Source organism: Balaenoptera borealis, assembly GCF_965194805.1.
Source record: "Balaenoptera borealis genome assembly, chromosome: 8".
Lineage (NCBI taxonomy): Eukaryota > Metazoa > Chordata > Mammalia > Artiodactyla > Balaenopteridae > Balaenoptera > Balaenoptera borealis.
This window is the reverse complement of record NC_138865.1, coordinates 58,613,200-58,640,270: the sequence shown is the minus strand read 5'-3', so window position 1 is coordinate 58,640,270 and position 27,071 is coordinate 58,613,200. Positions and strand designations below refer to the sequence as shown.

The window sequence follows — 27,071 nt, the reverse complement described above, 5'->3', positions numbered from 1 at the left end:
TAACCCTCTGAGGTAATTTTCCGAATTTTTGAGTTCAAATGAACACCTCACTTTTGCTCTCCTGCACTGCCCATATGGGAAAATGAAACCATTTCCTAGTATTGCTATGAGGAATATAGCATATAATATATGCATATAGTAGTACTATACATAGCATAAATTAGGCTTAAAGTAAATATTTCTGTCAAGGGATGGCAAATTTTCGGCACATAACTTCTCCCCCGTAGCTGAGGCAAACATTGCTAAACAACCAATCACACTTTACTACTGATGTAAAACAGACCCCAGGTTCCTATTCAACCACCGCCAACTGATGGGAATATTTGTCACCCTCAGTACATATCATGCACCCCATGTCGTGATTCTAGGCTAATGCTGAAGCAAGTGATGATCCCAGGTCCGACCTCGTTTTTAGCAAGTGTAGGATAACGAGTCTAGACAGCAGGCATTGGATGGTATAGAAAAGTGAGAACATAGTTCTCTCCAGATTTCCTGAAGATAAAAGAACTATCACACTATTGAAGGAGAGGCAAGTAGGCCTTCTGGATGGTTATGTAGTCTCTTTGTTTTTAAGGAACCAGAAGAAATGTAAACAGGCTACTGCTGGGTTAAGACCTAACCAACCAATGCATTTCCCTCAAGAGAGATGAGTTGGTAAATACCAGTCTCCCACTAACTTTACTTGACAAGGTAGGAAATCTTTGTGTCAGTCCTTAAGATGAGGCATGGAGAGTGAATGGATGCTTCAGACATAAAATTAAATGAAAAATAGTATAAAACTGTATTAGACTGTGAGTACAATTATGTAATAAATATGCATAGCAAAAAAAGACTAGATGGGAATACACCAATTTAAAGATTGTAGTCTCTCTTAGAATGTAGTTATGGACAATTTTTTCTTGTTTTTTGGATCTTCTATAACGTATTTTATTAAAAATAACATTAAAAATGAATGAAGTAACTGTTTCACATTCTACAATTTTCTAAATAAAAGAACACTTAAGAATAGGGCAAACCCTGGTCTCAAGTTGTAAGGGCCTGAAGTAGGAAGGTTGGGTAAGTAAGCAATGAGCATTTTGTTGGTTTCCTGATTCTTGGTTATGTACAGGATGAGAGAAGACAAACCCATCTAAAGGCAGCCATATGTAAAAATGATAAAAAACTGAGACTTCCATACGCCCCAAGAAGGATAGGTCTTGATACCTCAAGGAGAGAACTGAGGATTGATTCACTAACTGTGCTATTTTAGTTTGTGTGTGTGTGTGTGTGTGTGTGTGTCTTTCGAAGTCAGAGGTAAGTCTGGACCATCTGGAATAAGTCTGTTCTTTGCATAACCTGGTTTTATTCCAGAGCACAAGACAGAGTTACCACATCCACACAGCTTATGAACTGGAGGTTTGTGTATCTTCTTCAAATACTCCAATGTCGACTGGGTTTTTTTTGAAAGGGCCTGTTTTAATCTGACCATCACTGTAACATGTTACAGAGACAGCAGCTTGCAAAAAAAATAATAAAGGAAAACAAAAGAATGTTGTCCTTTTGTTGTAATCTGTTGGAAGAGATGAGATGAATGCTTTGAAATGAAGCATTTAATATGAGAACACTGAATACTGTGTCGCTATGAGGAAGCCGTCTTGTTTATCTACAAGATAAGGGCCATGTGTAGCCAGGTGCATTACGAGCTGTCTCCAGAAACTTGGAGTCTGGGTTGGAAATGACTTGAGTATTTTTTTCCCCCAGAAGCTATAGTTTTCTCTCCTCTAATATTAGTGGAATGTGGTATAAAATCCAAAGTTGTGATCTTTTCTTAAGCTGCAAGTTCATTGCCATCCTGCGGTATTGTAGTTTTCATCCATCCTCTTTAGCATAATTGCCTTAGAAGTCTCCTTCATGTTGATTCCTAACACTTAAAAAATTTTTTTCTCCAAATCTCCTGAAACCTAGACCAACTTACCACACACCCATGTCCTCTAGGGTGCAACTGTCAGGGGCTCTGTAGCACGTGTAAGAGGCTAAAGTGACAGCGCACAGACTGAAAGGCCATGCTGGGCGCTCACTGCACCCACGGGAACCTCCCCTTAGCTCTTGCACCAGCCCCAAGGTAATGCCCAGTCCCTGTGAAATTCCCAGAATTCAGACACTAACTGTAGATACTGTAAGATGGGCTGCTAGGAAGGGCTACTGCCATGTGAATCTCCTTCTTGACTGTCTTTTCATCTTTTCAGCTTGATGGTCATGAGTGCTTTTCTATCGGTTGTTTTTTTTTTTTTTTTTTTTTTTAGTGGGTGGGGAGCTGTACAGGAAAAGGTACTCATTTCTATATTGCTGTTGCTGCTACTAAGAGGTAAAGTTGAGGGTAACTGCCAACAGCTTCCCCTTTCTCTTCTTTTTGTTCACTCGATCTGTCTGGACCAATGCACAAGGAAAAAAGGCAGACAGAGTGGCTCTGCAAAGTTGCACTGTTTTAAAACTGATAAAGAATGTGTTTCCCACAGCTTAGGAGAAAAATATATTATAAAGTGCCTGAGCAATTAAACAAATTGTATTTGCAAACATCTGCTGTCCAGTACTGTTGCCTGTGTTCAAACAGAGCCTCACAGTGTCTTTGGCAAACCAGGGTGAGAAAAGCTGGGTGCCATTTGCTAAATGAACTCTTCCAGATTACAGATCTGTGGCCTGAGGGAATTCATTCAAATACACATGAGAAAATTAATTCCCAGAGAGGTAGTTATTCCCTAAAAAAAAAAAAAACAAAAAAAAAAAACCCTGAGACTTAGAGTGAAGTTGGCAGTAAGTCAATGAGTGTTTTGTTAACCTCTGCTAAACCGTATTTATATTTACGTCTGAGTCACAGAATCCTAAAGTTAAAAAGGGGAAAACGAGACTTCTGGTTGAGAATGGCTTCTAACAGTACCAGTGCTTCCCCTACAATTTCTCCAATCGATACCTATAAAGATAAACCCAAAAATAGAAACTCTCAGTAGCATCACAAAGACTGCCAGCCCAATGCCCAATATGGGGAAAATGGTTAAAAATGCAGATTCAAGCTCTGAATTTTGAATCTACTATTTAATAGTTGAGTAACCTTAATTTTCTCACCTGCAGAGCAGAGATAATGGGGACAATCTCATAGGCTTGTTCTAAGGATTAGAGAAGATATGCCTGTAAAGCCCTCAGCCCCTGCATTGGCACCAAGTAAATACTTAGCAAATGTTAGCATGAGTAGCATAGTTTCATGGTTATTAATGTTGTCATTGTAAAACAGGATTTCCTCCATTGTCCTGGAATTGCAGCAAATGCAGAAGTCATGGCACAGAATGTTCTACGTTTACTGCGAGGTGCTCATTTTAGTCTCCCCCACCCCAGCCCCAACCCCCCTCCACTACTAATACAAAGGAAGAACTGGCAGAGAAGTGTGACCTCTGGGCGAATATTCAGAAAAAGTGTCTATAATAACCTCCCTTTCCCCATGGGGGAGGATACCTGATGCTTCTTCTCTAAGAGGCTAAGGGAGGCGGATCCTAAGAAAAATTCTAAGTTTGGGGGTTTCCAACACCCCCATTTTGCATTAACCAAGAGATTTAATGATCACCCTTACTCTGAAGTTTGGGGAGGCGACAGGTCAGCTGAGGATCTAATGTGTTCCTTGGGCTTAGAGAAATGAATGTGAAAGAGATGGTGGAATTGAGGGAAGAAGTGGCTGAGAAGCTGCTTACGCTTCCACTGCATTCATAGCAAGGATACAAGAATGTTCCATGGCTGGATGGATACCACGTAGAGGTGGCTGGAGTTTTTTCATTTCATCTATATCTCAACAAGGAGCCCCATCTACCATGCAAAAGCATGCCAGCTACAGAGGCTGCTGGGACTGTCTTTCACTGGAATCAAAAGGGAGGAAAGAGGCCAAGCTGAAACCCGATCCCTCAAATCAAGGGCTCTGCAGAGGAGAGTGTCCTTTGTTTCTCCCAGGTCCTCCAAAGAGACCATCAGAGAGCCGGCAAGGGGAAACTGGCCACACAGAAGTGTCAATAACCCGCTAGTGGTAGCCAGAGAAGCAGGAACAACCAACAGTGAAAGGACCTGCCTCTTGTCCTCTCCCACTCAAACCCCTGGAGAGGAGGCAGCTCTGAAGTCCCATCTCCAGCCCGATTTGTGGTAGGGATGGGGATAGAAAGAGCTTTGAATTGAATGTAAGACTGACATTTTAAACTGATTATGAGCAAGGCTTATTAATCTGTTTTGATAACCAAAAGTGACTGAAAACGTTGCAGAATCTGGGTAAAATATCATCAAGGGACCCACCACCCGTGATGGAAATGGCAGTTAACAGAGCATAATTATTTAGAAAAAAAAGTTTCATGTTTTTGCTTCATTATGTTGAGATTCCTCAATAAAGTATATGTTATTATTATTAGTTATAAGGCTGTTGGGGCAAGATTTAAAAAGAGAACCACATATAAAGGCTTCAAGTCACAACCAACTCTGGCTTTAAATCATGAAACAGAAATAGCCTGAGAAAAGGCGTAAGAGAGTCCCCATCTTCCCACTATGAGCCCACTGACTTAGATGATCGAGCCTGTACAAACCAGGAAACAAGGCTACTATCCCTCTCTATGCATTAGGAATGCTCTATGAAAACAATTTTTCCTGCAGTAGTCCTCATCAGCATCTTCTTGCAACCAAGCAGGTAACACAAACACACACACACACACACACACAGAACTGGCTCAGAAACTAAAGGGCAAACTGGTGCTGTCTGAAATCTACAGCCCATGTCACAAAGCACCGGCAATGGTTAATGGAGAGAGCCTCAAAAGAAGTGCACCCTGATCACTGGATTTCTCCATGCCTTTTCTTGGCTCAGAACACCAGGGAATCACACAGTAAAGAAGGAGCATCTGCTGAGAGCAGAGGTTCACTAGGTCCAAGTCTCCTGGGAAAAAAGAATTGGAAGGGAAATAATATACACTAATTTGTCTTTTAGCTGAAGAAAGATCGAGTGAGTCAAGTGAAACCTGTGACCAGTTGAAACAGAGATATACCTAGGGAATGCATTCAAGAGTCCAAAGCACTCTTAAAATAAAAGATTTTTAATGTTTTTAAAAACCTCTTTATTGAGGTATGATTGGCAGGTTAAAAAGTGGTACATATATAATGTATACAACTCAGTGAATTTGAGGATAAGTATACAGCTGTGAAACCAGCACCGCCATCAAGGCCATAAACAAGAAAGAAATCTTACCATTTATAACAACATGGATGGCCCTGGAGGCTATTATGCTAGGTGAAATAAGCCAGATACAAAAAGACAAATATTATATGAGCTCACTTACATGTGGAATCTAAGATAGTCAAATTCATAAAAGCGGAGTAGAATGGTGGTTGTCAGGAACTGTGGGGATGGGAAAATGGGGAAGTGACGGTCAAATGGTACAAAGGTTTAGACATGCAAGATTAAGTTCTGGAGATGCACTAAACAGCTTAGTGCCTACAGCTAACAATACCGCATTGTATACTTAAAATCTGCTAAGAGAGTAGATCTCATGTTCAGTGTTTTTAGCACACACATACAAAATAATAAAGCAAGTGGCAGGAAACTTTGCGTAGTGATGGGTATGTTTATAGCCTTGATGGTGAAGATTTTAAATGTTTTTAAATGTTAAAAAAGTAATGTAACCCCCCACCCATAAGACTAAAAAAGTGGACAAAAATGTATGAATCAACCATTCTGAGACATTGGTTGACAGGCAGTACAAGACTATGACCCCTAAAAAAGGGAAAACAAATGAGGTAAATCCTAAAATCCCCTTGGATTTCTGCTTGTAGTCACTTTGCAGGCTGCTAGATAAGGAAGGGAATCCTACACAGAGCATGGTACTCTCACTGAATTCAGAGAGGCAGAGGAGGCTGGGATTTGCAGGGCAGAGTACCACAGGAAAGGTACCACACAGAACAAGAACTCCAGAAGTCTTTGTGAGGATCTCTGAGACTGCTGCTGAATACTGAGCCATACTTGTATAAGGTGAGACTCCACAAGGTTGAGCAAAAGACGACTGAGAAATTGTGAGCTGAACAATTTTCAGAGCTCACACAGGATTGGAGAAGTTCAAGCTGAACACTCATGCCTCAGTACTAGGATCAAACTAGCGTTTTTAAACAAAGCCTCCAAAGGATCAAGCTGATCAGAAGTAACTTTGCTTGTCATAACAAAGTCCAACACTCTTAAAGAAAGACAATATTCGTTGCTCAAAAATATCAATTTCAAAAAGTCCAGCATTCAACCAAGCATCACTAGACACAGAAAGAAGTACGGACATATAACTAATAATTAGGAGAAAAGTTAGTCAATCAAAACAGATGCAAAAATGACAGAAATGATGGAATTAACAGACAAGGGGCCTAAAACACAACTGTTATAATCATGTTTAAGTATTTAAAGGAAAACATGTACATAATAAAAAGAGAAATGAATGACATAAAGAACTAAATATAACGTCTATAAATAAAAAATACAATATCTAAAATGAAAAATTCACTACATGGGATTAACAGTATATTAGACATTGCAGAAGACAAGACAGTGAACTTGAAACATCAAAATAGAAACTATTCAAACAGAAGGACAGAGGCAGATTAAAAAAAAGACTGAAAAAACCCCCACAGTCTCAGTCACCTACGGAACAACACAAAGTGTTACAGCATATGTTTAAAAGTGATGAGGTGGACAAAATATTTGAAGATATAATGGCCAAAGTTTTCAAAATTTGATGAATATAATAAACCCATAGATTTAATAAGGTATTTAATAAACCCAAGCAGCATAAACACAAAGAAAACTACACCAAGATACATTATAATTAAACTGTTGAAAACTACAGATAAAGGGGGAAAAATTATAACACAATTCTCACCAGAAAATATGCATGCCAGAAAACAATGAAATGGAAGGGGCTGAATGTGTGTGTTGGGGGGCATAGAAACCCCACCAACTTAGAATTCTATATTCAACAAAAATATCCTTCAAAAATTAAAGTGAAATAAAACTTGTCCAGACAAACAAAAGTTCAGTGAATTCATTATCAGTAGGCCTGCATCATAAGAAATGTGAAAGGAAATTCTCAGGTAGAAGGAAAAAGATTTCCAGGGAAAGCAAGATCTACAAAAGAAATGAAAAGCAGCAGAAATGGTAAAGAGATGGGCAAATCTTTAAAATATTTTTCCTACTTTAAAATTTCTTTAAAAGATCATTGACTGGTACAAGAAAAGTAGTAACAACGTACTGTGAGGTTTATAACACATGGATCATCAAAATATATGACAACAATATCCAAAAGGGAAAAAAGGGAAACAGAAGCAAAATATTATATAATTTTTATATTATACATGAAGTAGAATAATATTTAAAAGTAGAATGATAAAGAGGCATATTACAGTTTTGAGGGAAACCACTAAAAATCAAAAGAGGTAGAGTTAATAAACCAATAGTGGGGATAAAATGAAGTATTAAGAAAATACTAAATTAATCCCCAAAAGATAAGAATACAGAACAAAGAACAGATAGGACAAACAATAAATAAATAGCAAGATGACAGATTTAAACACAACTATAAAAATAATTACGTTGAGTGTAAATGGCCTGAGCAGTTCTAAAACTGAGGTTTATGGTCCCTTAGCAGAAAACAACATATTACATCAAACTGTACTGGCAATCACTGCATTGTTCATTATCATTAAATCTGCACAGAAAAGAGTCAGTCTCACTTAAGAAAATTCTTCATGAAGCAGTAAAAATTACTGATATTATTAAATCATGACCCCTAAGTACCTCTTTTATAAAATATCCCTCTTTGTCTCTTGTAATATTTCTTGGCATAAAACCTATTTTGTCTGATATCATTATAGCTATTCTATCTCTCTTATGATTACTGCCTCCATGGTATATCTTTTGTAACCCTTTTAGTTTTAATCTATTTATGTCTTTGAACATAAATTTTGTCTCTTGTAGACAGCAAATAGTTGGATCTTGCTTTTCTATCCAATCTGACCATCTGTGCCTTTTGATTGGAGTTGTTATTCAATTTATAATAGTAATTATTGATACGGTTATATTTACAGGTACCATTGTAATAGTAATTATTGATATGGTTATATTTACAGGTACCATTGTAATAGTAATTATTGATATGGTTATATTTACAGGTACCATTTCACTATTTGTTTCCTATGTCTTACACCTTTTTTCCCCTCTGTTCCTCTGCTACTGCCTCCTTTTGTCTTAAATATATATTTTTAGTGTATCATTTTAATTCTTCTACTGATTTTAAACTGTATTTTGGGGGACTGTTTTCTCAGTGGTTACTTCAGCTACTAGAATGTCCATTGTAACTCATCACTATCTACTAGGGAATGACACTTAACTCCAGTAAAATACAGAAACTTTGTTTCAATATGGTCCATTTCCTCTCCTCCTTTGCCTTATTGTGTTATATATATTTTATAAAATGTCTATGTTATAAACCAAACAGTTATACAACCAGGAAGATGTAGCAATTATAAATTCATTTTCATCTAACAACAGAGCCTTAAAATAAATGATACAAAAACTGAAAGAGTTAAAAGGAGAAATAAACAATTCAACAATATATTTGAATACTGCAATAGCCTAATCTCAATAACTGGCAGAAGAACTAGACAAAAAACCACCAAGGAGAGAGACTTGAACAAACATATTAACTAACTTCACATAACTGACATTTATAGAATACTGTACCCCAAACCAACACAATGTACATTCTTTTCAAACATACTTGGAACATTCTTCAAGACACATGATATCCTAGGCCATAAAATAAGTCTCAAAAAATTAAAAGAATTGAAAAAAGTGTACTTTCCAACAATAATGAAATTAAGTTAGAAATCAACAGCAGAAATAAATTTGAGAAATTCCTAAATTCTTGCAAGTTAAACAATATACTTCCAAATAATCTATGATCAAAAAATAAATCACAAGGGAAATTAAAGTATTTAAAATGGAATGAAAAAACTACACCATATCAAAATTATGGGATACAGCTAAAACAGTGCTAAGAGGGCAATTTATAGCTTTGAAAAATCTATGTTAAAAAAAGTAATGGTTTAAAATCAGTAATTTAAACTTTCACCTTAAGAAACTAGAAAAAGAAAAGCAAACTAAACTCAAAACAAGCAGAAGAAAAGAAACTAGAGTGGAAATAAGAAATTACAGTACAAATCAATGAAATAGAAAAAATAAAGAAAATCAGTGAAAACAAAATATGTATTTTACAAAGATCACAAAATTGACAAAAAAGGAAGACAGGTTACCAACATTAGGAATAAAAGAGGGGACATCACTACTTACACTACAGAAATTAAAAGGTGGGACTTCCCTGGTGGTGCAGTGGTTAAGAATCCGCCTGCCAATGCCGGGGACACGGGTTTGATCCCTGGTCCGGGAAGATCCCACATGCCATGGAGCAACTAAGTCCATGCACCACAACTACTGAGCCCACATGCCACAACTGCTGAAGCCCGGGCACCTAGAGCCCGTGCTTCGCAACAAGAGAAGCCACTGCAATGAGACGCCCGCGCACCACAACGAAGAGTAGCCCCCACTCGCCGCAACTAGAGGAAGCCTGTGCGCAGCAATGAAGATCCAACACAGCCATAAATAAATAAATTAATTGCAAAAAAAGAAATTAGAAGGTATCTAAGGGAATACTACGAACAACTTGTGTCAACAAATTAGACAACTTGGATGAAATAGACAAATTCCTAGAGAGACATAAATTCCCAAAACAGACTTAAGAAGCAATAGATCCCATTTATTTGTTTTTGTTTTTATTTCCATTACTCTAGGAGATGGATCCAAAAAAATATTGCTGCGATTTATGTCAAAGAGTGTTCTGCCTATGTTTTCCTCTAAGAGTTTTATACTATTTAGCCTTACATTTAGGTCTTTAATCCATTTGAGTTTATTTTTGTATATGGTGTTAGAGAATGTTCTAATTTCATTTTTTTACATGTAGCTGTCCAGTTTTCCCAGCACCACTTATTGAAGAGACTGTCTTTTCTCCACTGTATATCCTTGCCTACTTTGTTGTAGATTAATTGAACATAAGTGTGTGGGTTTATTTCTGGGCTTTCTATCCTGTTCCATTAATCTATATGTCTGTTTTTGTGCCAGTACCATATTGTTTTCATTACTGTAGCTTTGTAGTATAGTCTGAAGTCAGGGAGTGTGAGTACTCCAGCTCTGTTCTTCTTTCTCAAGATCATTTTGGCTATTCAGGGTCTTTTGTGTTTCCATATAAATTTTAGAATTTTTTGTTCCAGTTCATGAAAAATGCCACTGGTAATTTGATAGGGGTTGCACTGATTCTGTAGATTGCCTTGGGTAGTATGGTCATTTTAACAATATTGATTCTTCCAATCCAAGAACACAGTATATCTTTCCATCTGTTTATGTCATCTTCAATTTCTTTCATCAGTGTCTTATAGTTTTCAGACTACAGTTCTTTTGCCTCCTTAGGTAGGTTTATTCCTAGGTACTTTATTATTTTTGATGAGATGGTAAGTGAAATTGTTTCCTTAATTTCTCTTTAAGATATTTCATTGTTAGTGCATAGAAATGCAACAGATTTCTATATATTAATTTTGTATCCAACAATTTTATGTAATTAATTGATGAGTTCTAGTAGTTTTCTGGAAGCATCTTTAGGATTTTCTACGTATATTATCATGTCATCTGCAAACAGTGACAGTTTTACCTCTTCTTTTCCAATTTGGATTCCTCTTATTTTTCTTCTCTGATTGCTGTGGCTAGTACTTCCAAAACTATGTTGAATAAAAGTGGTAAGAGTGGGCATCCTTGTCTTGTTCCTGATCTTAGAAGAAATGCTTTCAGCTTTTCACCATTGAGCTCATGATGTTAGCAGTGGGTTTGTCATATATGGCCTTTATTATGTTGTGGTATGTTTCCTCTATGTTCACTTTCTGAAGAGTTTTTATCATAAATGAATGTTGAATTTATCAAAAGCTTTTCCTGCATCTATTGAGTGATCATATGGTTTTTATTCTTCAATTATTTAATGTGGTGTATCACATTGATTTATAGATATTGAAAAATCCTGCATCCCTGGAATAAATCCCACTTCCTCATGGTGCATGATCTTTTTAATATATTGTTAAAGTCGGTTTGCTAGTATTTTGTTGAAGATTTCTGCATCTATGTTAATCAGTGATATTGGCCTGTAATTTTCTCTTTTTTTGTGTGGTATTTTTGGTTTTGGTATCAGGGTGAAGCTGGTCTCATAGAATGAGTTCGGAAGTGTTCCTTCCTCTGAAATTTTTTTGCAATAGTTTCAGAATGATAGGTGTTAACTCGTTTCTAAATGTTTGGTAGAATTCATCTGTGAAGCTATCTGGTCTAGGACTTTTGTCTGTTGGCAGTTTTAAAATTACTGATTAAATTTCAGTACTGGTAATTGGTCAGTTCATATTTTCTATTTCTTCCTAATTTTGCACAGCAAAGGAAGCTATAAACAAAATGAAAAGACAACCTATGGACTGGGAGAAAATATTTGCAAATGATGCTACCGACAAGGGATTAATTTCCAAAATATACAAACAGCTCATACAGCTTAATATCAAAAAACAAACAACACAATAAAAAAATGGGCAGAAGAGCTAAATAGATCTCTCTCCAAAGAAGACATACAGATGGCCAACAGTCATATGAAAAGATGCTTAATATTACTAATTATTAGAGAAACGCAAATCAAAACTACAATGAGGTGTCGCCTCACACCAGTCAGAACGGCCATCATTAAAAAGTCTCCAAATAATAAATTCTGGAGATGGTGTGTAGAAAAAGGAACCCTCTTACATTGTTGGTGGGAATGACTGGTGCAGCCACTATGAAGAACAGTGTGGAAGTTCCTTAAAAAACTAAAAATAGAGTTACCATATGATGCTGCAATTCCACTCCTGGGCATATATCTGGAGAAAACTCTAATTCGAAAGGATACATGCACTCCAATGTTCATAGAAGCACTGTTTACAATAGCCAAGACATGGAAGCAACCTAAATGTCCATCGACAGATAAATGGATAAAGAAGATGTGGTGTATATATGTATACACACACACACACACACACACACACACACACACACAATGGAATGTTACTCGGCCATAAAAAAGAATGAAATAATGCCATTTGCAGCAACATGGATGGACCTAGAAATTATCATATTAAGTGAAGTCAGGAAGAGAAAGGAAAATATCATGTGATATCACATGTGGAATCTAAAAAAAAAAAGATAGACATGAACTTATTTACAGAACAAAAATAAACACACAGACATAGAAAACAAACATAATTACCAAAGGGGATAGCGGGGGGTGGGGGGGAGAAATAAATTAGGAGTTTGGGATTAATGTATACACACTACTATATATAAAATAAACAACAAGGGCCTACTGTATAGCACAGGGAACTATATTCAATATCTTGTAATAGCCTGTAATGGAAAAGAATCTGAAAAAGAATGTATATATAAATGAATCACTTTGCTGTACACCTGAAACTAATACAACGTTGTAAATTAAGTATACTTCAATTAAAAAATGGTTAAAAAAATAAAAACAGAAGAAACAGAAAACCTGAGTAGACCTATAACAGGTTAACAAAGTGAGTAAGTAACTAAAAATTTTCTAGCAAAGAAAAGCCAAGGTCCAGTTAGCTTCACTGGTGAAACCTAACCAACATTTAAATAAATAATACCAATCCTTCATAACTGTTTCAGGAAGTGGAACAGATTAAAAAACTGAGGTTTACTTATGTAACAGAATACCACTCAGTAAGAAAAGGAAACAAACTGATACTCACAACATGAATGAATCTCAAAAACATAATGCTGAGAAGCCTGTCAAAAAAAGAGGACATATTAATGTAAGTCCATCTATGTGAAGTTTTGGAAAAGGCAAATCTAATCTAGAGTGAGAGAAAGCAGACCAGTGTTTCCTAGAGTTGGGAGTGAGTGGCCCCAGGGAATTTTTTGTGGTGACTGAATGAATATTCTATATCTTGATTGTGCTGGTAGTCACAGGGTGTATATATTTGTTAAGAACTAATTGAAATGTACACTTAAAATGGTTACCTTTTGTTGTATATAAACTATACCTCAATAAAACTGATTTTAAAATGGATGATATAAAATAATAATCTATAAAATTCCAAATTATATTCACTAAAAAATAAGTGGAAATAGGGAATTAAAACATAAAAAAAATATTGTTTCAAATGGGTGGAGGAATTAAAAAATACTATTTTTACATGAAGGTTACAATTAGAAAAATATAGGTGAATGCTTTTGAAATTTTTACCAATAATTATTAGAAGAATAAAATGCATGCTACTTACCTTTAAGAACACAAATGACATTATAAATCTTATATGAAAAAATGAACTTTGCAAAAAATTGTGTTGGTGATATTTTGTATATCTAAAAAAATTTAAAGTTAATCTCCTACTATACACTTATTACAAAAATAAAAGTTTACAGAAATACACAAAAACACTGAAGTTTACAAAAATTAAAGTTACACTGGAGTTTATAAAAGTATCTAAATGGATTCAGCAGCATAATACAAAAGAGCAAAACTATCAAAGTTTTTTGAAAAATAAAGGAAAATATATAATCTTGATTGAGGAAAGGCTTTTTAAAACAAGATAAAACCCCAGACATCTTAAAATGTTTAAATTTCAAGATAACTTAATTCTTCCATAAAATATAATGATTGTGGCAGATTTTATTTTCCATATATGTCCTCAACAATACCTCCCTTCCAAGATGATTTTTTTGTTAAATGTGAATTTGACACTCTTCCCAAGAAGTGGAGTCCACATTCTCTTTCAGGCAGGGTTGAGACTACAGCAGGCTTGTGACTTCTGAAACTAGGTCACAAAAGGTGATATAGCTCCTACCTGGTTCTCTTGGGCTACTCTCCTGGAATCCAGCCATCATACTGTGAGGAAGCTCAGATACATGGAAAGACCCAGGCAGGTGTTCTCCATTACAGCCCCAGCTGAGGTCCCAGCTGACAGCCAGCATCAACCATCAGACATGTGAGTAAATGAGGCTTTGGCTGATTGCAGTTCCCAGTAATAGATTCCTTCACAGTCTTCAAAACTTTCTAGCTGAGGCCTCAGACACTATGGAACAGAGAAAAACTGCTGTGCCCTTTCTGAATTCCTGACCCACAGAATCCGTGACCATAAGAAAACGGTTGGTTGTTTTGTGCCACTAAGTTTGGGGTTATTTGTTACACAGCAGTAAAGAAAAACCATAAAGAAAAACAAGAGACTGGGCTAAAATTTAGAAACATATTGAATAAATTAAAAAACAATATCCAGGAAATATAAAGAGTTAATAACACTCAATAAGGAAAAGTAAAGAGTCAAATGCCATAAACAAGGAATTTGGAGAAGAAAAAAAATGAACAGATGCCCACCTCTATTAGACTGACACAAATTTTAAAGATTAACGGTACCAAGTGAGGCTGTGTGTAAATTAAATAATTTTGGGAGACAATTTGGTATTTCTTATCAAAATTAAAAATATACACATCCTTTGACTTATTTCACTTCTAGAAATCTACTTACAGAAATACTAGCAAATGGACACAAAGATTTTTGTACAAGTGTTTACTGTAACATTGTTACCAATAGCAAAAAAAAGGAATATATTTGAAGTTCATTATAGAGGCATGGTTGAATATACTTATTTTATATATCTATATTTTATTTATACTTATAGGATATTAATATGATGAGATCTACAGAAAAGTTAGAAAGAATGGGATAGACTATTATGTCATGATATGGATGATCACCAAGATATATTGTTAAAAAGGCAAATCACAGAAAAGTTAGTTGGGTCTCCCTTGAAAGCCAAATAACCATGCGTATGAGAATAGATAGATAGATAGATAGATATGAGATATGTGAAGGAAAGGAAGAAGAATGATGGATACCAGGCTATTCAGTAGCTACCTTTGGAGTGGACAGTGGAAGAGGGGATTTTTCACATTTAGTTCTAGATGGTGGTAAGTGCTACGGAGGAAAAAAAAAAAAAAAAAGAAAGAACAAAAGATAAGAACTGCTGTGAGGAGGTTTATGTAAATTTAAAAAATCATCAAATAATAAAATATTTCTCATGTTTACACACGTGAAAGTACAAAAACATGTTTGGGAATAATACATTCCAAATTTAGAATAGTGTTTACTTCCAGGGAGGGAAAAGGGGAAAATTCTACAAGAGTTTGAATACCAGGAGGTGGGGAACACCCGAGGTCCTTTTAGAGATTATCTACCACCGGGATCACCCAAATTACTGAAATTATTTTTCCAATATAGAAAATACACATGGAAAATGAATGGCAAAAATTAGAGCACTTTGTATGGATTGGTATTTTATATTGTGGATACTTTTCCATGTTGAGAACATGTGAAATGCTTTCAAACACTCAAGAACTCTCTAAATCAGACATCAAGTTATAACATGTGTAGACCACCCCCAAAATTTGATATTGGTTATTTTTAGTTGCCATTAAAATATGAACCTGTTAAATAGAATGAGGGTATTTGGTCCAACAGCTACACAGCTTATACAGTTTATAGAACAAATTTCATTAACTTGATGGTCATTCCTTATTCAAGATTACTCACCCACAGCTTCAAGGTGGAACTATAACAACTCCACATTGTATTACATCCTCAATCATTCAGTTTATGCCAAGAACCATCACTCATTAGAGTGAGGGAACACTTCTAGTTATAAAAATAGTAAATTTCAGTATTAAGAAAGATAAATATCATCCAGACCATTCCACAATTTACTACTAACAACATACTTAAGCATATATGTACAGTAGCATCTGAATGTTTGGATTTGTATATTCCAAGTTCTCTATTTCCTGAATTATTCTGGCTTTTTCACATGCAAAACACATTGCTATTTGGGTGTTTGATCTTTAAACAGAGGCACGTTTTTGTTTGGAGAAAAGGGCTAATTTGAAAAATACTAGGCAACCAGAGGACATATAAAGAATGTGCTGTGACTGATACAAATATTTTTTTAAGTAAGCTTAGATTTTTTTTTTCCAAAGCAACACACATCCTCTATCCTTCCTCAGTCCTGTTTGCTCAGCTGGATGTCCACAGGGTCCAATTTTCCCTCCAATTGCCCTTGCACACTAATGTAATTGCTGCTCATATGGATAATTGATCAGCCTAGAGCAGCATTTGTACGCATTTGTTCACTTACAGTATCTGGCAGCTTCTCAAATGATTTTGCAGTATTATAATACTATCATGTATTTTTAGTTTTTGTCTCTTTATAACAAGGCTGAATAGATGTGAATCTTTAAGAACGCTACATTTTAAGTACTTCAAAAGCAGGCATACAGAAATACAAATTCTCTTTTTAAGCAGCTAATGCTCCTTTTCACTTATCAAATATAGAGTAAATGCACTGGAGTCTCAAATGCATAGTGTTCTGTCCTACCTCCCCCCAACCCCCATTGCTTTCCTCCCTAAACAGACTCAAATTAAGTAGATTCAAACAAACCTCAGCTTAAAAAAGAAAATGACAAGCCAGCTTCACTTAATATGCTCTTGATGCATCAGTAAAAATATTTTTTTTTTATTAAATCTTGTCCTTTGAGTACATTTTGAATATTCTGTTTGACAACATGGGAAGTAAACATGAAGCCCTTTACCTGCATTCCCAAGTATGACTGTTCATTCCTGAGGAAAAAAGCACTGGTGCTACTGAGTTGCAAGCTGAACTAGCCACATTTTTCATGGAACATCATTTTTTACTTCAAAGAATAACTGGCAAACTTTCATTTTTCAGACATGGGTATCTGGCAAACATTTTCTCAAAATGAGTGAAGTGAACCTGTCACCTTAAGGAAAATCACTGACATTGTGGTTACCAATAATAAAACTCAAGCTTTTACATGAAAATTAGGATTTTACAAAATGTAATGTGTCATTATGAGCTTAACAGTTTTCTAGTACCTACTTTTCTGACCAAATCAGTGGTAATATTAGTTTTAAATTTCTAATTTAATCTAATTTTATCTTATTTTTATCGAATGAAATGTGTAACACTTGGAAGATCTGTGTTACTCCAATAGTTTCCAAATGACTAATGAATGATGTCACAAAATCATGTATGGGTGAAGAGAACTTTCCAAAGTGAAAAAGAGACCAATGGCTTTTAATGTAACAGAGTAGGAAAAGTTCCTTGGTATTGTTTCCGGTTCTACAATGCAACTAAACTTTAAGAAACCATAACTTGTTGAGACTTTTATATTATCAAAGAATATCCACAGGCACTTGAAAAGACTATTAAAATATTCTTCCTTTTTCCAATTTCATTATTTGCACGAAACCAGATTTTTCTAGATACTTCAGCCAAAATAACAATGCAACGGATTGAGTGTGCAAGAGTATCAGGATCCAACTTTCTTTTATAAAGGCAGATATTAGAACTTTGAAAAAAATGTAAAATCATAGATCTCTAAATAAAAATACATTATTTATGTTAACATGCAATAGGTTTATTATTGGTATGTTTAAGTGAATTAATAAATAAGCATTTAAAATACTCAGTTTTAATTTCTAATATAGTCAATATTGATAAAGACTATTTATATAAGCAAAAACTCCTTGGGGCCTGTAATAATTTTTATGAATACAAAGGAGTTCTGAGACCAAAAAGCTTGAGAATTATAATTTATCATCACTGAGAAAGCACAATTATTGTAAATGCTGCTTTGAATCAGAGCAAAGGAAATTGAAAAAGGAACAAGAATAAAGTTTTATAATCCTTTAAGGTTTGTCAGCATGCAACAATTTGCTTTCATTTACCAATGCAGCAAAGTTTATAGTTTTATCTGAAACTCTATCAAGTCGTTTAACTTATCTGTTAATTCAGAGTATTTATCAACATTACTTTTCCGGTAATAAAAATTTAAGAAGGGATTTTTAAAATAAACTTAAGCCCCTATCTTTCAATCTCAGTTTCTACACCTTCATTGTTTCTAAGACATACTGATTTGTCTTTTCAGATATTTTTGACCAATTTATACCCACTAATATAAACGTCTCTGTTCTCACTTCTTGCATATACAAGTAAAGCAATTAGTTGAGACTTACGAAATTTGTCAATAAAAAGCCACCCAGATACTCTTAGACTATAACTCCATAACAGCAAAGGCTCTAGGTAATTTAATACCCCTAGATCTAAAACAATGCCTAGATATATACTCTCTGCATTTTATTTTACGTAAATTATTCCACAAAGAAAAAATATTTCCATAAAATACTGTCTGGCACAATAAATGTTAAATAAACTGGGTGACTGAATCTAGCCAATTGGGTCATCTCTAAACAAATATGCCTAACTAGAAATACTGCATTTGTCAATTTCAACCCTACTATGTATACCCAGTTTTTCTTGAATATATGAACAATTTTGAGATTATAATAGAACAAAATCCTAAGGCTACTAAGTATGACTAATTATCCAAATTGCATAAAACTAAACAAAGTGGCCTGCCACACTGATAGTGCTGAAATCTAGAATTTGGGTTGATTTTAATAAATACAGAGGTGGGGGAGAAGAACAGTCCTATGTTTTTAAAAAATATTTATTTAAAAATAAGATTTCTAAAAATACAGTACATAATACATTTCAAGAGAAGTAAAAACTCCACAATTTAAATTAAAAACAATCTGCAAAGAAAACAGAAATATTACATGAATAAAACTAAATCGTTAAAATAAATTAAAAACAAAACACCGTTCTTAAGGTAGATACATGGTTTGTTTTTCATTTTAAGAACCAGTGTAGACTTTTCATTTAAACAAGTATATCTCAGATACATGGCTCCCACTTGTCATTTTTCCTCCCTCTTCTCAATCTATTCTCATATCCCTCAACTACCATTTTCCTTATTACCTTTAGCACAAGAAATGTCAGTGAAGATTTTTCTTTAAATGCTCTTAGGGGAACTGACAAGGTAAAACAGACATGCAGCAAAACAGCACTCAGATTTAAACATATGCACTGAATGAAAAAATGCCTGATAAATGTAAAAACAGGACCGTCATATGGCACTTGGAACATACCACTATTAAAATAAAAGTCTTTTATTTTAGGGATATAATATTAGACACCATTTGAGGTTGACACAAAATTTTAGGAGCCTTGAAATATCACAAATTTTGCCTATTCATTAAACTTGCCAGTCACATTTTAAAAAGACTAATTCCAGGGGCATAAAGCTCCTACAAGCAAGATCATCTAAGCTCAGTTCTCCCAAAAGCCTATTCTATTCCCCCAGTTTAGACCTGCGACTTATTTGTCTGAGTATCTCCAATTGTGGAGAAACTTCTTCCTATTGTATCATTTAGTCGCTTTATTCTACCTATGCTAAAGTAGATATTTCTTTTTAATATTCATCTCTGGAGGACAGCAGATAGTTGTGAATCTTCTACTACCCAATAACTTGAACAAATAACTGCATTCAGCCACATTAATTTAAGTAACACATAAACAAGCTGAGTAACTCAGAACTGATATTGTCGCAACAAAATCTAGAAAATATATTGTTGACAGAGAGAGACAATGTTGTCTCTTCCCATTTTGCTTTTAAATTTTGTCTTTACCCCTAAAAATATGTACATCTGTATTTCTACATATCATTCAAATGATCCTAAGTCACATCTCACACTAGTTTGACTTGATTTTTTTCCATTCAGAATTCACTGCAAAACCATATATTGTATCTACATTCAAAGACAGAATGATTTTAGTGGATTGAAAACTATGCAAAGCATTCTCAAATGTGATTGTCTCCTTTTTGAATACATACACACAGTTATCTTCTCGCCAAAATTTTTAATCATTTCAGCTACGGTTTTTTTAAGGACACTAAATGAGTGTTTTAGAAGTCTGTGGAAAAAAATAGGGAACCAGGATAGTACACATAGCAGTATTACATTTGGACAACTACTCTAAAGGATGTTCTCTCCCATTTTTTGTAAAATGAATCACTAAGCAGAATTAGTTTTAAAAATACTCTTAACTCTAACTTATGTAAAGTGAGTAACAACATCCAGGCTTTTTTTCTTTTTTGGTAAAGTTCAATTTTCATTTTGCTTTTAAATCAAAGTTTTGCATTTCCTCTTGGGCAAGAGTGTGTGTGTGCGTGTGTGTGCATACATATATCACACATGCGTATATTTTTAAAACGTTCTTTAATTTTATCTTTATTTGCAAAACAGACAAATGGCAATTATCATTCTTTAATACCACTAAGGATTACACACACACACACACACACACACACAGAGATGCAGAATTCTTCATCTGTAATCAGAATGGGCCCTTTTAGCATTTTGCTTTAGCATTTATTAAAAAGGCCCAACAAGCTACAGAGTTCATCTGTAGAAATAAGAGTTATTATTTCTCATTTATTCCTGCAGAATAAAACAAAAAAATCTTGTGTAAAGTGTTTCAATTATCTTTTTAAGTTCGACCTATTAAACTACTTTTTAAAGTAGCCAATCTATACGAAAATACAAAATTAAAGACCATATTAAGTAAAAAAAAAAAAAGTCTTTTTACTTTACTTTCTAAGTAAAAAAAAAAAAGAAAAAAACAGACCAAGTGAGAGACATTTAAAGCCAATTAAATTGAGGCAGCAGTGTGCAAAAACTAAGATCTATTAATCAAAATTGTTCTTAGTAACATTAAATTCTACTTTATAAACACAAGGATGTGAGAAGAAAACTCAGTGAACCAAAAAGAAAATTAACTCTTTGGTATGGGAATTAAAAATGTCACTCAATGCTAAAGTGAGTAGCACCAGGATGTCGTAGCTGTTGAGGCTGTGAAACACTAACTTCAGGCACCAGTAGTTCCAATGTCACCCGACACACCCTGGCAAGAACACCGAGCATGCAATATGCAGAATAGCTCTCCCTTTAGTTGACAGCCTACGTAGGTAAACCCTGTATTTAGTCAACAGACAAGCAAAACCACAAAAAGACCACCTTTCGTTGCTACCGTTTTGTCCATATCTCTGTTTAGATATACAGCTATCAATACCCAAAACATCAGAGTGTTGAACAACTGTGGTAAGCACCATATTACATGTTACAGGGATTCACAATACCAATAGCTACGGAGACCCTCAAGATATGAAAAACTGAAATAGTCCAAATTTTAAAGTGAAAATTACCCCTTATATACAAACTGTTGATTTTCCCTCTGTTGACAGATTTTACTACAATATTTAGTATATCCTTTCTCTGCAAGAGGAGACTTATAAAAAGGTCCCAGCTTTTTCAATCAAACCTTGGGCAACCTATTCATTTCTGCTTGGCATTAAGTAGCTGTACTTCCGCATAATTCTTGACACTTCATGTTAGCGTACACTGTACACTTACGATATTTAAAATTCAAAATAATTTCTTAAAGGTATCTGACTAGCTGACAAGAATCAGCAATATACACTCCTTGGATAAAATAACTCCAACTAAACGCTTACATGCATCAACAACTCTTACAGTGAAACAGTGTCAACAAGAGATAAGGCTGAAATGATTGTAGCAGAGGAATTCTCTGACGTCACAGATTCTGTATCCAGTAAACCCTGCTGCTGAGATGCTGATTTTACATGCTCTGTCTAGCCTTCTCTCCATCTTAATACTCTATTTATCCAATTTTGGCTACTCACTACTCATTTGTACCTGTCCTCTATGGTAGACAAGGGAAAAAGGAAATAATAATAGTTAAAAAAATAATGATAATGGAAAATACCGAAAATACCAATGACATAAGGATAAACACCATTATTATTTCTGTTTCAAATTAGCACTAGCAGGCAGTATTACAACATCTGAAGAGCAGACAAAAATGTAGTAAATTTTGTTGTTAAAAATTGCACAATGATAATGAAAGGAGACATCAGAGAAAACACTTCCTGAAGTTAAACCATCATCATCTTAAATGCAGCTGAAATGCTAAATACTGACTGATATACAGAAGAACAACATTGGTTCAAAATACTTCAAGCAAGTTGGTTCTATTACTTTCTCACATTCTGCTGAAGAATATTCTAGAATTCAATTGAGAATGGCTAAATTCAGAGCATAATGAAATTTGTGATTTACAGAGAAATTCAGAGGATTCTTAGGATCGAAGGTAACAAATGTGGACATTAAATAATACACTCATTCATTTGTTAATTATATGGTTACTAATACTAGCAAGTAGAACATACTAAATGTACATGACTTACTAACTACATTTGCCAGTACTTATATTTTTGAAAGCAACAGTAGTAGAATTGGGTAAAAAATCTAATACTTATATCTATTAATAAATTATTTAATGTTTGTAAGTGTAAACTGTACCAAGTAAATTCTAGATATATCTACATATATAGAGGTCATGTCAAAACTTATTTAATGAAGCAGCAATAGTTTAGTAAACTTGAGCTAAGTAGTCTATTCATACATGAAGCACAAGGGAAGTAGACACTAAAGTCCAGGGAAAGACTAGCAGCTCTGTTAATATTAATACCATTGTAAACTAAAGCTGGATACATTGTGATTTTATACCAACATATGTGAGAACATTCAAACTGCTCCATTATCTAACACATAGAAAGGTATGTGGTTATAATCAAAACTACTTCATACTTCCTGGGTGGAGGTGTTGTCCTAACTCAAGTCTTTATGATTAGCATTAATACACCCTTTTGGGTGACACACCTTCAACTAATTATTTGTAGGAAAGTGACTTGAAAAAGCCTGATGAAGAACAGTTATAATTAGCCACCATCCTTAGAGAAAAATACCTCTAAGCATTAGCAAACATTCACTGATGTTCATTCTGACAGAAGTTTTAACTTAGCTGTTACACTGAGCTTTATGCTTATGTTCTCTATTTCTATTACTCAAAAGTAAACTATGCTTTCTTCTGTTCAAAGAGATTAATATATTAATATTTTAAGTATACCTATCTCTTATGTTAACCACAAATATTTTTAATACAACTCTGAAGCAGAATAGCATTTTTCTCACAATGGAACATTAGCTAACTTAATATTTTTAAAGTTCTGAACTCAGTCACTTTTTGCCTACAATCTTGAGCCCATAAACATTTTTGTTTGCAGAAAAGAACAGCAACAAACATAATTGTTCAAGAGGTGCAACTTATAACAAGTACTTAACAACTACTTTCGTTTCCAGAAGTCCAATTAATGACTTTGCTGAATGTAAAACATCCTTTAAAATACATTTCGCTTAAAATGAAATGAAATGTTTATAAGGAAATACTTCATCCAATATACAGATTACATCAGTAATCTCACTGCTCATAATTATTTTCTAATGCTCAACATCATTAGTTATTTTCATGGTTATCCAGAATATATAATAAACTGGCTACTAAAGCTACAGCTCTAACTCACAATAGGAAAGTTAAAAAGAATGAAGAGAAGTATAGAAAGAATTATTAATCTCTTATTATTTTAATGCAATTGAATCAGTTAAAAAAAAATCATTCCAAAACTGGGATTAAAAAACTGAATGTATTTTTTTAGATATTCAGTAAAACACATTAGACACTGGCTTGCCATTTTAACTACGATAAATCTGTTTTGTAATAAATTGGTAGTTTTAAGGTAATGACTTTTTAATTCTAAGGACTTAATTTGCCAAAATAAGGTTCAAAATAAAATTCATGAAATGGTTTATATTTATTTATCCTGATCTGATATAAATTTGTCTGATAGTAAAAAATATAATATGAATATACATAAATGAAGCAAAGTAGTCATATATGTATGAACCAGACATCAGAATCATAAATAGGAACACATTCATTTTCATAAAACCTTACATTTTTGTACATAGACTTCCCTTAAGTTTGTACCTCTGAAATGTTCAGAATTTGGGTACACATTTCACTTGGGCAATAAATCTCTAGAGCCAGTATAATTACATCAATTAGCCAAAAGAGGGCGCAGAGAGCACACTAGAGTTTATGGACTCCCTAGGAAAGTGCCAGGTGTTCTCTCTCAAGTTGTCTAACAAGAATCATAAAACCCAGTTAGGTGTGCTAACTTTGAAATACTGAAAGTTACAGCGTAAGTATAAATAGATATACTTTATATAGATTCCTACATAAATATATTGATATGTAGCATTTCTGCCATTCAAACAAAAATAAATATATGCCTTGCCTAGTGCATTTGTTTGTATTCCAGTAATTTAGAGAAATCAGGTACAGAGGGATCAGGATCAGGGAAGGTAAAGAGAAAGGTGGGAAGAGGTGCCCTAGAACTGGGAAACCTAAGAAAACCAAAATCAGAAACCGTCAGAGTGGGAAAGAGACCACCTCTTGATTCTCATTACTGAGGCAGAGGTTGGCACTGAGTACCTCCCTGGTACCTTTCAAGGTAGCTACTGCTACCATATGAAGTATAAATACGTACATAAAGCTCTTTAGGGGGTCTTCACTTGGCTCTGCTGTTTTCTCAATGTCCTTATTTGAAAGGAATGTATACAGCATAAGGCATCTGACTGACATCTATCTACATTATCTATACATTACTCCTTATAACAGTTCAGTCACCAGGCCAAATTTGGTCAAAACCCAACCCATCTGCCTGGAATGAATATATGTACTAATTTTGTGGTTCATTAAGCTCTATAAATATACTTCTTATATTAAATTTACTATGAATCTTATCAGCACCAATAAATATTTCCATCTGCCACTAAGTTTTTAAACAATAAAGCATTGTAATCAGAACATGAAAGACATGGTATTTGTATCTCTGAGTAGACCTTACTCTATTATTTTAGGAGATATTTATAATTTCTAAAAAATAACCACAGTAGAGTTAACTAGCTGACAATGGTAACCTTCTGTTTCATGATTTCTCAGGTATGACTCCTTACTACCAAAACTAACCAAAAAGAAAATATTGATATGCTCCAAGAACACTAGATACCCCTTCAATCCTCTCTTCAAGGGAAAGGCTGAGTACATAATTAATTTTTAAAGATATATGGATTTTGCAGTATTCTAATGGAAAAAAATTTTTAACTGAATTTTTTTCAAACCATGCTAAATTTTTTCTCACACAAATATTCTATGCTTTCCAAGAGACCATCACAATTAGCAATTTAAATTTGTATAAGGCTAATAATGAATATAGATTATTATATTTTCTCATTTTAAGGTCATTTCCTAACATTGGCTACTAACAAAAGGTCTCTCAATCCAGATTATAGTTGGTCAATTAAAATTGAATTTCAATCTGGGTGATTACAGGTACACAAAATTACTTACTTTTACTAGTAACTTCCTATAAATAAAATTTCAATATTAGTTGGCCAATATCTATTATATAAAAACCTTCACGGTGTAATTTTAGATCTATTAGTAGGTAAACAAAAGTAAAAAGTATACATATTTTTTTTAAAAGCACAATATTCTTCTTTATACTATACATTATATATTATCTAGTTATACTAGCATTTTAAAAACATATGCATTCTAACATAACTACACTAGAAAAGGTATCAGTGGAATTATTGCAAATTCTTTACCCTTTTTGCTAATAAAAATCTTAGGGTAAAATAGGAACACATGCCTGTTTGGTCAAAAATTTCCCCTTGGAGCAAATATTTTAACAAAAACCAATAATTACAACAGTACAGGGGAAAGAAATGGGAAAGTTAATGTGAAAAAAAATTAATCTTTCCTTTAAAATAAGGTAGGTAGTTGGTGTTTTACTTTAGTGGTGTTTTAATTTTGTTTTTGATGAAGAGAAGAAAAACATTAGAAAGCTACTTCTAAGAAAACACTGTCCTTTTTGTTGCTGTTTTTGTTTTTTTGTTGTTGTTCAATCCTATATGCTGCATTTTAAAAAATCTTGCAGCACATATAAAAGGAAGTATAACATAAAATTGTATTTGAAAAAGAAAATTTACATATAAGGTGTATCAACTTTTATAAAACCTAAAGAATGAAATTCAGATTTGATTAGTACTGCTTAAGGGTGAAAAATTTAAATAAACATCTGAAATTTCCCATAAAGTAAAATCTGTAGCAGTGTCAGTACTAAAAGAAATTATGTACAATTATTTCATCCCAATCACTGCCTTTTGAGTTTAATAACAAAAGCATTTAAAGAAATCCCTGTGGAAAGCTAATTTGAAAGTAAACATGCTTTAAAACTTAAATATAGATCATGTATTAGTCCCACAACAGGATCAAGATCACTATTAAAATAAAGCCTGGGGCACATTATGATGCCTAAGATTGGTGGGTGGATTTTAATTGACTTGAAGACTGTCATAGTTCTATTATCAGAAAACCTGTAACGCATTTCCAGCATGGAGGACCCATCTGTGCCCACCATCCATCTGTTTAGACGTGATTGGCAAAGTGGTAGGGAACTCGCAGTGGTTGCCTCTGCCTGAAAGGAATAAACCACAGGATCTTCCAACGAGTGCCAAAAACTTCTGAGAAGGTCTGCTGCCATGGCTTTCGGGGCCTCGATCTACAGAAGACAGCATTATTAGTGAAAGACAGCACTCCCATGGTGCACTTCAGTCAGCTAAAACAATACAGGTTGGCTGGGGATCCATTACTGGACTCTGATGAATTGTGTCCCAGCATCACAAATACAGCTTTTCTTTCATTACGGCATGCAGCTGAGTTTTAACTCTGGATAGCAGATATTGTATCTGCGTCGTCAATCAACCTAGGGCAACTTTTGAAGCAGAGGAGTATCTCAGGATTAACAGAATGTGTGTCAACAACACAGTAGCAAATCTCTTTTGATGTATTTTCAGGACAAATAATTTAACTTACTTTAGTAGGACAAGGAACAAGAATGATCAGTACTTATTTTGTTTGAAAACTATCACGGCTAGAAGACCCCTAT

At 34.3% G+C, this 27,071-nt stretch overlaps 1 protein-coding gene across 3 annotated transcripts in view; it reads right to left on the bottom strand.

The window, feature by feature from the left end:
* Positions 1 to 2,254: 2,254 nt before the first annotated feature.
* The window catches only part of ZDHHC21 (zDHHC palmitoyltransferase 21), an 85,707-nt gene continuing 60,890 nt past the window's right edge, over positions 2,255 to 27,071 (bottom strand). For all 3 annotated transcript variants that reach the window (XM_082401687.1, XM_082401688.1, XM_082401689.1), the window contains exon 8: positions 2,255 to 26,684. In XM_082401687.1, the coding sequence (XP_082257813.1) occupies positions 26,552 to 26,684 (133 nt within the window). In that variant the 3' untranslated portion in view covers positions 2,255 to 26,551. The remainder of the gene's footprint in view (positions 26,685 to 27,071) is intronic.